The following is a 13,012-nucleotide window of genomic DNA, read 5'->3' as shown; positions in this document are numbered from 1 at the left end:
GTCATCCAATCTAGCATCAGGTTATATGATGTCTTACTTTCCAGTTATTTTAAATCTGTACAGGTAGGTAAGAGCTCTCCAGTACAGAAAGCATGAGCCTTATAAAAATGCAAACTAATGGTATGAGCATAACTGGTTCTTGCATTTTTTTTTCTCTATTAAACATTATACAATCTTTGTAACAGTCATTTTTGTATGAAAATATTACGGAATTTTACTGCATAAAGATCTATAAATTCTCCTATGGTAACAAAGTTCTCTAAATTTTGTGCCTGAACTCATAGCCAACACATTTCAATAACTGATATCATTTGGATATTAAATAAATTTTAACAACTATAACAAAGTCAATCGTTACCTTATAAACCATTTTTCCTTCCCAACTGGCTTTGTTTTGTCAACATATTACCCTTTTTGTAATTAACTGTGTGCTAAATCTTGAAATCTTCCGCTATTCCCTTTCTTCATCTTCTATATCCAGTTGTCATATTTTCCTGATTATTCCTTTCTATTTGATTTGTAAACAACCTTATCACCCTAGCTTCTTTTTTACTTAATGAAAACAATCTCCATTAGTTCCCCATAGCTTACAAGCATGAGTTCAAATTTTTGAGCCTAGCACACAAGGGTTCCCCATATCCAAATTTATTCTTGACCATTTAAAATGAATCTTGTCTTCACACAGCTCCCAGAATATCTCAAGCCAACTCCTAATGTAAACCTTTGCTCTCCTCATAACTCTCCTCTAACTGCTTGTATCATATACATCCCCAGAAAATGCAGTATAATTATTATCTCCTCTTCAGTGTCTTTTCTAACTGATATGGCCCATGACAATGACCATGTCCTCTAAACTACCATATTTACTTTCTGTAACATTTACTTAAACAAACATCTTACCAGTTGCTCTGGCCAAAAAACCTTAGAGCATTCTTCACTTCTCTCTCTCTCACATTCCACACCCAATCCATCAGCAAATCATATCAACTCTAACTTTAACATATGGTCAGTATCTAATCACTTTCACTACATTCACTGCTACCCTGGTTAAACCTCCATCAACTCTACCCTGTTTTCACCCTTGCCCTCCTTAAGTCTACTTTATTTATTTATTTTTTAAAGATTTATTTATTTGTTTGAAAGAGATGGGGGGGAGCGGGAGGGGCAGGGGAAAAGGGAGAGAATCTCAAGCAGACTCCCTGCTGAGTGTGGAGCCAGACCTGAGGCTGGATCTCACCATGGTGAGATCATGACCTGTGCCAAAATCAAGAGTTGGACGCTTGATGACTGAAACACCCAGGTGCCCCTCCTTAGGTCTATTTTAAATGTAACATCCAAAACAAGCCTGAAAAACACAAGGCAACTGATGTTACTCCTTTTCTCAAAATGTTCCTCCCTCAGAGTAAAAGCCAGAGTTCATTCAATAGTCCATTAGGCCTTATAAATAAGGACCCTTATTACCTCTTTAATTTCATTTTCTAATTCTCTTCCCCTTACCGATTTCATTCCAGACTAAGTAGCCTCTTTGATCTTTCTCAAACATGTCCTGCACTCTGCACTATTCCCTCTTCCTGTAATTATCTGTTCTTCTCTCTTGATATTTGTGTGGTTTGCTTCAAATATTCGCTTTCTGAATGTGGCCTTCTTTCACCACATTATTTAAAACAGCCCTTCCTCCATATTCATCTTCTCTGCTTTATTTTTCTCCATAGCATTTATCACCATCTAACCTACTATGCTTTGCATTTATTTACGTCTGCTTTGCTCCAATTAGAATGCAAAATCTATTAGGGAGAAAGTTTCCCTCTTTTGTTGACTGCTATATCCCCAGTACCTAGTAAAGTATCTGACACATAGGAGACACTAAATAAATATGGATTGTCGACTAAGCAAATACTGCCTTGGGCGCCTGGGTGGTTCAGTTGGTTAAGCGATTGCCTTCGGCTCATCAGGTCATGATCCTGGAGTCCCAGGATCGAGTCCCGCATCAGGCTCCCTGCTCAGCAGGGAGTCTGCTTCTCCCTCGGACCCTCCCCCATCTCATGCTCTCTCTCTCACTCTCTTTCTCTCTCAAATAAATAAATAAAATCTTTAAAAAAAAAAAAAGTAAATACTGCCTTACATTACTATTTAAAGGGTTTCACTGAGAAACCCTTCCAAGGTCTTAGGAGACAATTATGTCAAAGTGTCCATTCTTATTAGATCTCTTTTTTTTTTTTTTGAGAGAGAGTGTGAGCACGCACAAACAAGCATGTGGGACAAGGGGGAGAGGGAGAGAGAGAATCCCAAGCAGGCTCCACACCCAGTGCAGAGACGGACATAGAGCTTGATCTCATGACCCTGAAATCATGATCTGAGCCGAAATCAAGAGTTGGACTCTCAATGGACTAAGCCACCCAGGTGCCCCATTCTTATCACATCTTTAACAAATATTTATTGAACCTGAATTGTCTACTAGATTATAAATTCTTTGAGCTCTTAAAGGAATTATTACGTTTAGAGAAACCTTTAACTTAAGTTTCAACATGTCCATTATCTGCACCTTTTACTTACCAGCAGCACATACAGGAAGAGAATCTGGGTTATAATCTCGACTATTCTGAAATAAGTTTCTTGACACTCTTTTTCTGCTAAAACATAAATCATCATTTACTGGCATTCCTTGAGAGGACTTTAATTTTGGAGATGGGATGAAATCATACGCTGAAAACTATAAGAAGAGAATAAAAAATTAGCAAATTTGTGTTACATCTACTTGGTAATAAATATGACAGGATAATTTAGACTCGATTATGAAATTCAGATTAAAAAATATTATATTTATCAAATATACAATGATACAAATAAACATCCACATATCGTATGGTACACTAACAGTATTTTTCAATCCATGATAGAAATGCTACATTTTTGTCTCTTTCTTATTATTTTACCCCAAACCTTTTCTGTACCTTACCTTCCTAAAGTACACATCTGGCAGCTAGGAAGGAAAGAATGTAAATGACAGAAAGAGTTAAAAGACAACCTGAATAGAGCAAAGAACATTTCTGATTCAGCAGTGTAGACTCTCACACTATGCCATCCTTGAGTATTACATAGTAAATGCCAACTGAAGGTCATTGAACCAGTAAGCACCCCACTCTACTAGTCTTACTGTGGCAAATTTACTATCCATATTCTGTAGCCCAAATAAAAATGTATACGTGGTAACCTATATCACAGTTCCCTTAGGAGATTTTCTTAGATTTTTTAGTTAAAACCAAGTGCCTGATACTTTATATATGTCTAGTACTTTATAGTGTCCAATTTTTTTTTCACATGCCCCTTTTGATCCTTAAGGTACAAAAGTGCCAGGATAGAATTCTGAAGTTAAAGAACAATCATAGTTAAAGAACTAAATGAGAGCATGATTCAAGTGTTCAGAATTCTTCACCAATGATGACCTCAATTGTTCTGGATCACCTCACATTCAATATGGCCATAGCGTATTTAAAAACTGAGTGAACAGTGGTGCCTGCCTGGCTGAGTCAGAAGAGCATGCGACTCTTGATCTCAGGGTTGTGAGTTTGAGCCCCATGTTGGGTATAGAAATTATTTAAAAATAAATAAATAAATAAGTAAACTTAAAAACTTAAAAAAAAATAAGTTGAGTGAACAGAAATTATACTTACTGGCTATATATTTATTTGGAGCTTACAGACACAATCAAATCTAGACATGTGGTGAACCGTAAGCTTTCTCAGTATGCTTCTTTGCAAACTTTGCCAAGTATCGAGTAACAATGAAAAACAATAAAATCAAAAATATATCTACTTGAAAACTTCTTAGCTACTTGACTATTACAAGATCAGACTATGAACTACCAAATCCTCAAATAACTTGTTATTCCTCAACAAATTTTGTGAAAAACCACTTAACATCTTCAAAAATTAACCCAGAAAATACCAAAGAAAAATAAATAATGCCTCCAATGAAAAATACCTGACTTTACTTTCTAAAAGTATAATATTACAATTTCTATGACTGATTATACAGCAGTTTATATTAAGTGGGATAAAAATGAAATCAATTACAGTCAACTTTTGATTAGAAACATTAAAAGAAGAAATACTAACCCAGTTAAAATAGTGAGTAATCTAGAAATAATCCTACAGTAGGGATTACATTTTTTTTTCTTCAGGTGGGCTCCATATGCCTAGCGTGGAGTCCAACAGAGGACCTGAACTCATGACTCTGAGATCAAGATATGAGCTGAGATCAAGAGTCAGACACTTAACTGACTGAGCCACCCAGGCATCCCTGGGATACATTTTATATTAGATTTACTCTGTTATTGATTTCTGCTTAAGGGAATACGGGGGACAGAGGTAGTGATGGAAAATATGTGTGAGTGGGGAATTTTCAAGGATGCAGGAGTCAGTCAGGGATTAATAAATTTTGCTATAGAAAAATCTGAAAATATTTGGGGCATCGGGGTGGCTCTCTTGGGTAAGTGCCCGACTCATGATTTCGGCTCAGGTCATGATCTCAGGGTTGTGAAATCGAGCCTTGTGTTGGGCTCCATGCTGGCTGTGGAGGCCGCTTAAGATTCTCTCTCTCCCTCTGCCCCTCCCCCTGCCCCCCCTTGCTCACTTGGTCATGCACTCTCTCTAAAAAAAAAAAAAAAGTTTATTCTGATTACCTAAAGTCTCCTTCTGAAACATCTTTGTGTTTTTCAAATCACTTTTTATACACACTTGAAGAAAACATGGTTGTGTTACTAGATATGAAGTTTTATATCCCACTTTTGCACTTAACATTATCATAAAAGTATTTCCCATGTTGTTAAAACCTCTTATAAGTGTTATAAACTTCAATTACAAAAGTAGTAAACTGCTTATTGTAAAAAAAATGCAAAAAATATAGAAGTAAATAAGATATAAAATTTTTCTTTGGTACCTCTTTCATTAGAATTCTGTTGATAAACTCTGTTAACAAGTCTCTTCCAAAAGCTATTTTTTAAAAAGATTTATCCATACATTTTAGAGAGAGAGTGCACGTACATGGGATGGGGGGCGCACAGAGGAAGAGGGAGAGAATCTCCAGCAGACTCCCTGCTCAGTGTGGAGTCAGACAAGGGGCTTGATCTCACAACCCTGAGATCATGACCTAAGCTAAAATCAAGAGTCAATGTTTAATCGAGGGAGCCACCCAGCACCCCTCAATAACCTATTCTTAAGAAACAAAAATAGATCACATAATACTCTGGCACACAGTAAGTGCTCATCATATTGTAGACATCCTTCCATGTTAATCCATACATATCTGCTTATTCTTTCTAATGGTTGCCCAGTATTTCATATTATTGTTGAACTCATAGTTCCCTACTGATGGACATTTTCTTTGTCACAACTTTTCACTATTATAATCTTGTAGTGAACATTGTTATGCACATATCCTTGTACATTTTTAAAGGCTGCATAATATTCCACTGACTAGACATGCCATTCTATTATGGAACATTTCAGTGCTTCCAAAAAAATTTTTTTAATGGTAAGGAAGAAATTTGAATGAGGGAAATGGTGCATATCTGGTTTAAGGTAGCAGTGCTGACAGAGGGGACTGGCAGAACTTAGAAATGTTATCACATGTTACACAGCTAAAGTATCTTTTTCAAACAACTAAAATGATTTCTTTGATATCCTTAGGCTTCCTACACAAAGGCAGAATACCCAAACTGAACTTTTTGTAGCTGTCAGCTAACCAGTTTACCCACAAAATATGCAAACAAGACTATTTCTGGTTTTTCCTTTATTTAGCCAATTAGCGGGGCGCCTGGGTGGCTCAGTCGTTAAGCGTCTGCCTTCGACTCAGGTCATGATCCCAGTGTCCTGGGATCAAGCCCCGCATCAGGCTTCTTACTCAGCGGGAAGCCTGCTTCTCTCTCTCCCTCTCCCACTCCCCCTGCTTGTGTTCCCTCTCTCGCTGTGTCTCTGTCAAAAAAATAAATAAAATCTTAAAAAAAAAAAGAAGAAAAATATTTAGCCAATTAGCTGACTCTCTTACATGTAAGAACACAAATCGCATCACAAAATCACAAACTAAATACTTCTGACTCCTTGTTTGATGTTTATTTCTGGAAATTTCACTAATATGCTGCCTTTCTGGATCCAAAATGAGAATCAAATACATGGCCTGAAAGCGTACCTTTTCTGAGACTTGGGCCCTTGAGTCCTCAGTTAACCTTTCCTAATATAACTGATTGAGCAATATGGCTCTTGCACAGTGAATCTGATTCTTGGTAAAGCCTCTTTCTGGTTCTGACTTTAATTGGACACATGGACAATAGTTTCCACACAGATGGCAGCAGTGATAGAAATGGGTTTTGATTTTATGATCTGACTATTATGTGATTTCTGCTGGATGACAGTATCTTGGGTAGGTGGCAGCTAATAGGGAATCTGCAATCTCGTTTGGGTATGTTCTGTTTATGTTTATTTTTAAATGTACTGATATGAGCTCCTTTACTCTAATAACCAGAGCTCTTTTTCACCATCCAAAACTTAAGGTTTTTTTCATGTTTACTTAGAATGGGTGCAATATCTACCTGTCAATATCTACAAAAATAAAATTCCTATACCAAAGATGAAAGGAAACAAAATCTATAACATTCAATGGTCAGCTTTCTTCAATTTCTCTACATAACTGAGTAATTGTAAATTAATATTACTTTAGAACTCTGAAGCTAAAGAAAGGACAGTAAAGAAGTTTAATTATAAATTTGACATATTCAGAGAAATGCTGATTTCCAAAAGCCAAACAAAACAATATTTCATAGTTTTCTAAACCTTAAGCAAGTTTAGCTTTTTTAAAAACTAAGAAAATTCAATACCATTTCTGTACAAGATATGGACATTGGGAAAAAAATAATGTCTCTCCAAATCCTTGGGAATCACAATTCTCAGTCTATTAGTTATCTACTGCTAAATAATGCATTATCCCAAAGTATAGTAGCTTAAAACAACGAGTTTTTATTATCTTTTTTTCTGTGGATCACGAATGTACAAGTGGCTTAACTGATGGTTCATATATCTTGGAGGCTGCAATCAAGATACTGGCTAGGCCGCTGTCAATGGAAGGCTTGACTGAGAGTGGAGGATCACTGAAACTTCACTCAGTGGCTACTGGCAGGAGGCCTCAGTTCCTTGCCATCTGGGTCTCTCCAGAGGGCTGCTCATGATCTGGCAGCTGGCTTCCTCCAGAGCAAGTGATCCAAGAAAGACAGTAACCACGGTAGAAGCTGCAGTGCCTTTTTATGACCTAGTTTCTAAAGTCACACACCATTATTTCTACTTTATTTGTTAGAATTGAGTCATTAAGTCCAGAAACATGCAGGGGCGCCTGGGTGGCTCAGTCAGTTAAGCATCTGCCTTCGGCTCAGGTCATGATCCCAGGGGCCTGGGATCAAGTCCAGCATGGGGCTCCTTGCTCGGCAGGGAGCCTGCTTCTTCCTCTGCTTGCAGCTCTCCCTGCTTGTGCTCTTGCACTCTCTCTCTCCCTCTCTCTAACAAATAAATAAATAAAATCTTAAAAAAAAAAACAAAAAAAAACTCCAGACACATGCAAGTAGAGAGGAACTGGATTGCAACTCTTCAAGGAAATAATCTCAACGAATTTAGGATAGATATACCATTTACAACCAACATAGTCAACAATGATGAATCTAATGGTGATTAAGTGTTTTTATTTCTTTAGCTGGTCAACATCAATATACTGGCACCTGCTTCTATCTTAAATTTTGCTGCTTTATCATAATTAGATCCTTTAAGTTATTCAGAAGGTAAAATTTTTCCATTTTATGAATATAAAATATTTTTGAGCAAACAGATTGATATATCATGTCTATCTATAGATTGTATTAATCAGAATAAAATCAATTGAAACACTGAACATCTTTTAAGAGGGTAAGTGCTTATATCACATTAAACTAAATAAAACCCAAGACTTCTAAGATTTCTTTACTTCTTATGATTTCAATGTTTTGTTTATTTAAGGAAAACAATGGTCTTGCCACAAGCTGTACATTCAAGGGAAAACACAGACTAGCTGTGAGTTCAATTAATGACCTTGGTTAACCAAAAAAAAAAAAAAAAAATGTTCTTAAACTTTAAAGTTTTAATATCTGGTATATAATTGTATAGGAAAAGTTCATATAAAATCCTTTTAAACATAGCACTTTGGACAAATAAAACTCATTTAAAAATTGATATCACCATATAAAATAATGTTAGTATGATATAATTATTTGGGCAAACTTGAACTTATTTTCTCAGGAAAAGCCCAGTAATATTAGTATGATATAATTGTTTGCGTAAACTTGAAAGTATCTTCTCAGGAAAAGCCTAACCAACTCAAATTTCTTAAATTTCCTCCACTGGCTTCACAGGTTGGATATGTTAATATTACTCCTTTTCAAAATAAAAATTGTAAAATCATGAGTTCAATTAAATTTTATAATAGATATCTTTATTAAAAGGGATCAATTCTTATAATGCCACAAATCCTATAATGATTAATGTATTCGCTTGTGTTATGATTTTCAAACCCTTAGTTAACTTTAAGATTTTAGACTAATATAAAATTGAATTAATGAAAAATCTTTAGATCCTGAACTTAAGATAAAAATGCAAATCAGTGATCACCAAATATATTTTTAATTTATCCTTGTCGCTTATACATTATTGAGCAACCATCAATTAAACAGATTAAAGGATATGTAAATACCTTTGGATAGTGTTAAATACACATTTATTATTGCCACTTAAATCACCGTACAAGGATATGAATATGTACTCATAGAGAGAATGAAAGATAATTCTTGGTTACATGACTTTTAGTTTTTTCCATCTATGAGGAAAGAAAGTTGGTTTCTTTGAGTAAGGTTGTATTTAATATATACAGCTGACATGGTCCTAGGTAAAAAAGTTACAGGGAAATAAAAATAGGTATACAAGGTAATGGATACACGCTGTCCATTTATCAAGGGCATTGTTACAGCTTTTTTTAAGATGGAAAAGTATATATAAATATACATAGTCTTATTTAATACATTTTTAAGGTTTATTTTTAAAATTTTATTTTAAAATTATTTTTAAGGTTTTAAAGAGATCACAGAACAGATATGCTTTTGGGTTGTTCAGGATTTTGATAAGCATTAAAACTAAAAGTTTTTCAAATTCTTTAGAAACCCCAGTAAAATTTAAGAAAGAAAATCAGGGGTGCCTGGCTGGTTCAGTCACTAGAGTGTGTGACACTTGACATTACTTAAAAAAAATTAAAAAAGGAAAAAAAGAAAAGCAGTGACTATTGAAAACAATCTAGTATCTGTAATGACATTAGATATGATTTTCAGGGCTGTTCATGATTTTGACATGCTTAAACTAAGAGTTTTTCTCTTTCAGATATTCCAATCATATTTTGAAAAGAAAATCAAAGACTACTTATTAGAAACAACTGAATGTCCAAGAAAAATCTCAAGTTTCAGGATTAATTCACACCAAATACATTAGTGCAGCTGAGTAATTGTGACCTTAAAAATTGGTCATATTAAGTCTTTTTAAAATTTATTTATTTATTTATTCATTTATTTATTTATAGCAAGCAAGGTGGACGGGGGAGAATCTCAAGGAGACTCCTTGCTGAGCATGGAGCCCAACTCAGGGCTTGATCCACGACTCTGAGATCATGACTTGAGTTGAAATCAAGAGTCAGACACTTAACTGAGCCACCCAGATGCCCCTGTCATATTAAGTATTCTAAATCTTTCCCACATTCTTCAGATCCCTAACCCACCCTTTATTTTCCATTTTCAGCTTGCCTCTTAGTCTACCAGAATATGGAAGCTTAATATTATTTGAGCCCTGCTCTCAACATGTGGTTCACAAATCAGAGCATCAGCAACACCTAGGAGCTTATTAGACATGTAGTCTCAGAACCTGTTCCAGACAAATTGAATCAGAATCTGTATTTTAACAAGATCCCAAGTCAATTCATATGCACATTAAAGTTTAATAAGCACCGTTCTAAAGCTCATATCTTCCTTTCTTTTGACTTAAAAATAAAACACACCCTCCCTGCTATCTCAGAATTTTTCTGTATCCTAAGTCACCTTCCTTTTGTTTTTCCTTCAGTTCCAGAGGAAAAGACTTCCTCCTCTGTTCCACAGCTAAGCTCCCTATATACACCTATGTTCTTGACTCATTCACAGTCCTGATTTAGGAACATTAATTCCTTGCCTCTATCTCTCTCAAATATGCTTACAGGGACCAAATCTTATGTATTTTGCATATCTAACATCTATCACAGTACAAGACACAGAGTAGGCATGTTGAATTCATAGGTGGCTCCTTTTTCTGCCTCTTTCAAATCAAGTGTTTCCTATTTGAAAATAAAACACAGTAATAACTCATCCTGCTATATCTTGCTTGGTCTTTTCTTTCACTGTCAAACCCTTAGATGTTTTCTCACTTAACAGATATTTACTGATACTAATTGTGGATACAACACTATGATGAGTACTATTGCAAAAAACCAAAACCAAAAGAAACAGTCCCTATCATCCCAGTGCTTACCATCACTGAGGAGAAAGAGGGCACAGCTCAAGTGTGCTAAATAACAAAAGAGGAAAAAATGCTAGGCAGTGCTTTAAAGAGTAGGCGATAAGCTCGTACTTGGCTTACACATAGTGGATGATCAAAAAGATGTTGAATAAATGCTTACTGCCTGTATTTCCTTATCAACTCTCTTCATAAACTTTTAAATTTGGTCTCTATAACCTTCTTCTAAAACCACTTCTTTCCATGTCCCAACGACCTTCCAATAACCAAATCCTCCATCCTGAAAAAGCTACAGACCTAGTAACTACATACACATGAAGCAAGTATGCTCCTTATTTTTCAGTCTAGGTTACTGACTACCATGACTCTCACTACATTGTAGAAAAATCTGTTAGGAAAAACATAGCTAATATGGCAGCCAGCTAGTAAACCTGATACTTGACCCAACAAACTCATTAAAACACTCATAAAAACAAAAAAGGAGATGAAAAGTTAGAATATCACAGGAACTTGGTTATCAGTGATTTGATTTGTCAGGGCACAAAAATAATCATTTAAATGGTGGAAACAAAAACAGGATTAAAAAGTCTAAATATTCAAAAGTAAGAGAGCAGTTAAATAGACCATGATATTATATGATACAATATTAAATAGGCATTAAAGATCCTTCTCAGATTATTTGATGTTTAAGAAAAAAATGTTCATGGTAAAGTTAGTGAATAAATGAAAGGAGGGACCTCCATGTATTGAAAAAAGAATCAGGCAACAAAACACTCAGAGCATACCTCTCTCAGTAGTGAGATTACTGAAAAATCTAAATTTCTTCTTTGTTCTTTTTTATATTTCCCAAATTTTCTATAATGAGTAATTATAACTTTTTATAATCAGAAAAATTATTAAGAGGAAATTCAGAAAGATAAAATTAGGAGAAAAGTACCTTCAAAAATTATTTTACAAGTAGCACCCTGACTATATAAGAACAAGTCATGTTTCAGTCTTCCTTCTCCTTAACCTCTCCTGCATTTAATGGTACAGATAGATGTACTTCCTGAAACTTTCTGCTTCACTTCTAACACTTTGTTTTTTCTTGGTGCTCTTCCAACACATAGGCACCTGTCTCTTTGCCTTGTTTGGTTCCATCTCCTATTGCTATTCCCTAAATGGGACTGTATGCCAAGACCATGTTAGCAAGCTCTTCTTGCTCTATTAGATGCCCTTTACTGGAGGGCCTATCTATTCTCAGTCTCAGCAATTACTTCTCAGTACATGACTTCCAAGATCTACATCTCTAGTTCTTTCTTGTCTCTTGAATAGTATTCTTCAAACTCAACTGGCATATTCTATCTTCTTCCACCTGAAATTCATTTTCCCCCAAATTAATTTCCTTGTTTGAGGCCTTCCTATGTGTATTCACGGATCTATTGTGCACTGGTCACCTCATTTAAATCTGTTATCCCTCTTTCTCTCCTTCTCCTCCAACACTTGGTCACTAAATATTTTGAAATATCTCTTACATCCATTATTTTCTTTCTAGTCTAATCCTGAAACCCTGCTAATCTTCATAAATCTCAACACCTCACACCAAGTAGTCCAATAAGTGTAAATCTAATTAATCTTCTAAGTCTCCCATCTCTGGCTTCTCTAAAAAAAAGAAACAAAACAAACAAAACACAACACAACCTATATATTGCTGCTGTTGTGATGAATTTTCCTAAAACATGGCTTAAAAAAAACACAAAAAACAAACAAAAAACCACAACCCTGTAGTCTCAAATAACTGTCAAAATTACAAGCTAAATTCTTTGGTCTCCAATGTAGCCTCTGCTTCCCTCTTGTAAATTTATTTCCTAACACAACACTACAAAAATCATCTTTCTAAACAAACTAGTCTATCTTCAAAATGAGCTCCAGGAGTATGTAATGGAAAACATTCATGAGTTTTTCTGGAAGCTTTGCTGTTTAATGTTACCAACCAATGCTATATGTGGACAAGAAAGAAATAACAGATTAACAGTAGACTGGAAATGTTAAAGCAGAACTTGGGCAAGAGCCAACACAAATCAGACCAGGGGCCATGACATTCTGGAAAAAGCAAAACTATAGAGACAGTAGATCAGTGGTTGCTGAGAGGGAGGGAAGGAGGGATGAAGAGGCAGAGCACAGATTTTCAGGGCATTGAAACTATTCCGTATGATACTACAACGGTGAATACTGGGACTGGATTATGGACTTTGGGTGATAATGATATGTCAATGTACATCAACAGCAATAAATGTACCACTGTGGTGCCAGTCCAAGAGGCTGTGCATGTATGGGGGCAGAAGGGATAAGGAAAATCTCTGTACTCTCTCTTCAATTTTGCTTCGAACCTAAAACTGCTCTAAAAAATGTTTATTAAAATATATATATACTTTGGG

General features: G+C 35.4%; 1 protein-coding gene across 1 annotated transcript in view; it reads right to left on the bottom strand.

Annotated features, from left to right (window-relative positions):
• TOGARAM1 (TOG array regulator of axonemal microtubules 1) overlaps nucleotides 1-13,012 on the bottom strand; it is a 79,188-nt gene that overhangs the window by 60,971 nt on the left and 5,205 nt on the right. Inside the window, exon 2 of the mRNA XM_032405014.1 lies at nucleotides 2,554-2,710. Within this exon, the coding sequence (XP_032260905.1) occupies nucleotides 2,554-2,710 (157 nt within the window). The remainder of the gene's footprint in view (nucleotides 1-2,553; nucleotides 2,711-13,012) is intronic.

Source organism: Phoca vitulina, unplaced genomic scaffold (assembly GCF_004348235.1).
Source record: "Phoca vitulina isolate PV1807 unplaced genomic scaffold, GSC_HSeal_1.0 scaffold7, whole genome shotgun sequence".
Classification (NCBI taxonomy): Eukaryota; Metazoa; Chordata; class Mammalia; order Carnivora; family Phocidae; genus Phoca; species Phoca vitulina.
The sequence above is the reverse complement of the archived record's forward strand: the minus strand, read 5'-3'. Positions and strand labels throughout refer to the sequence as shown.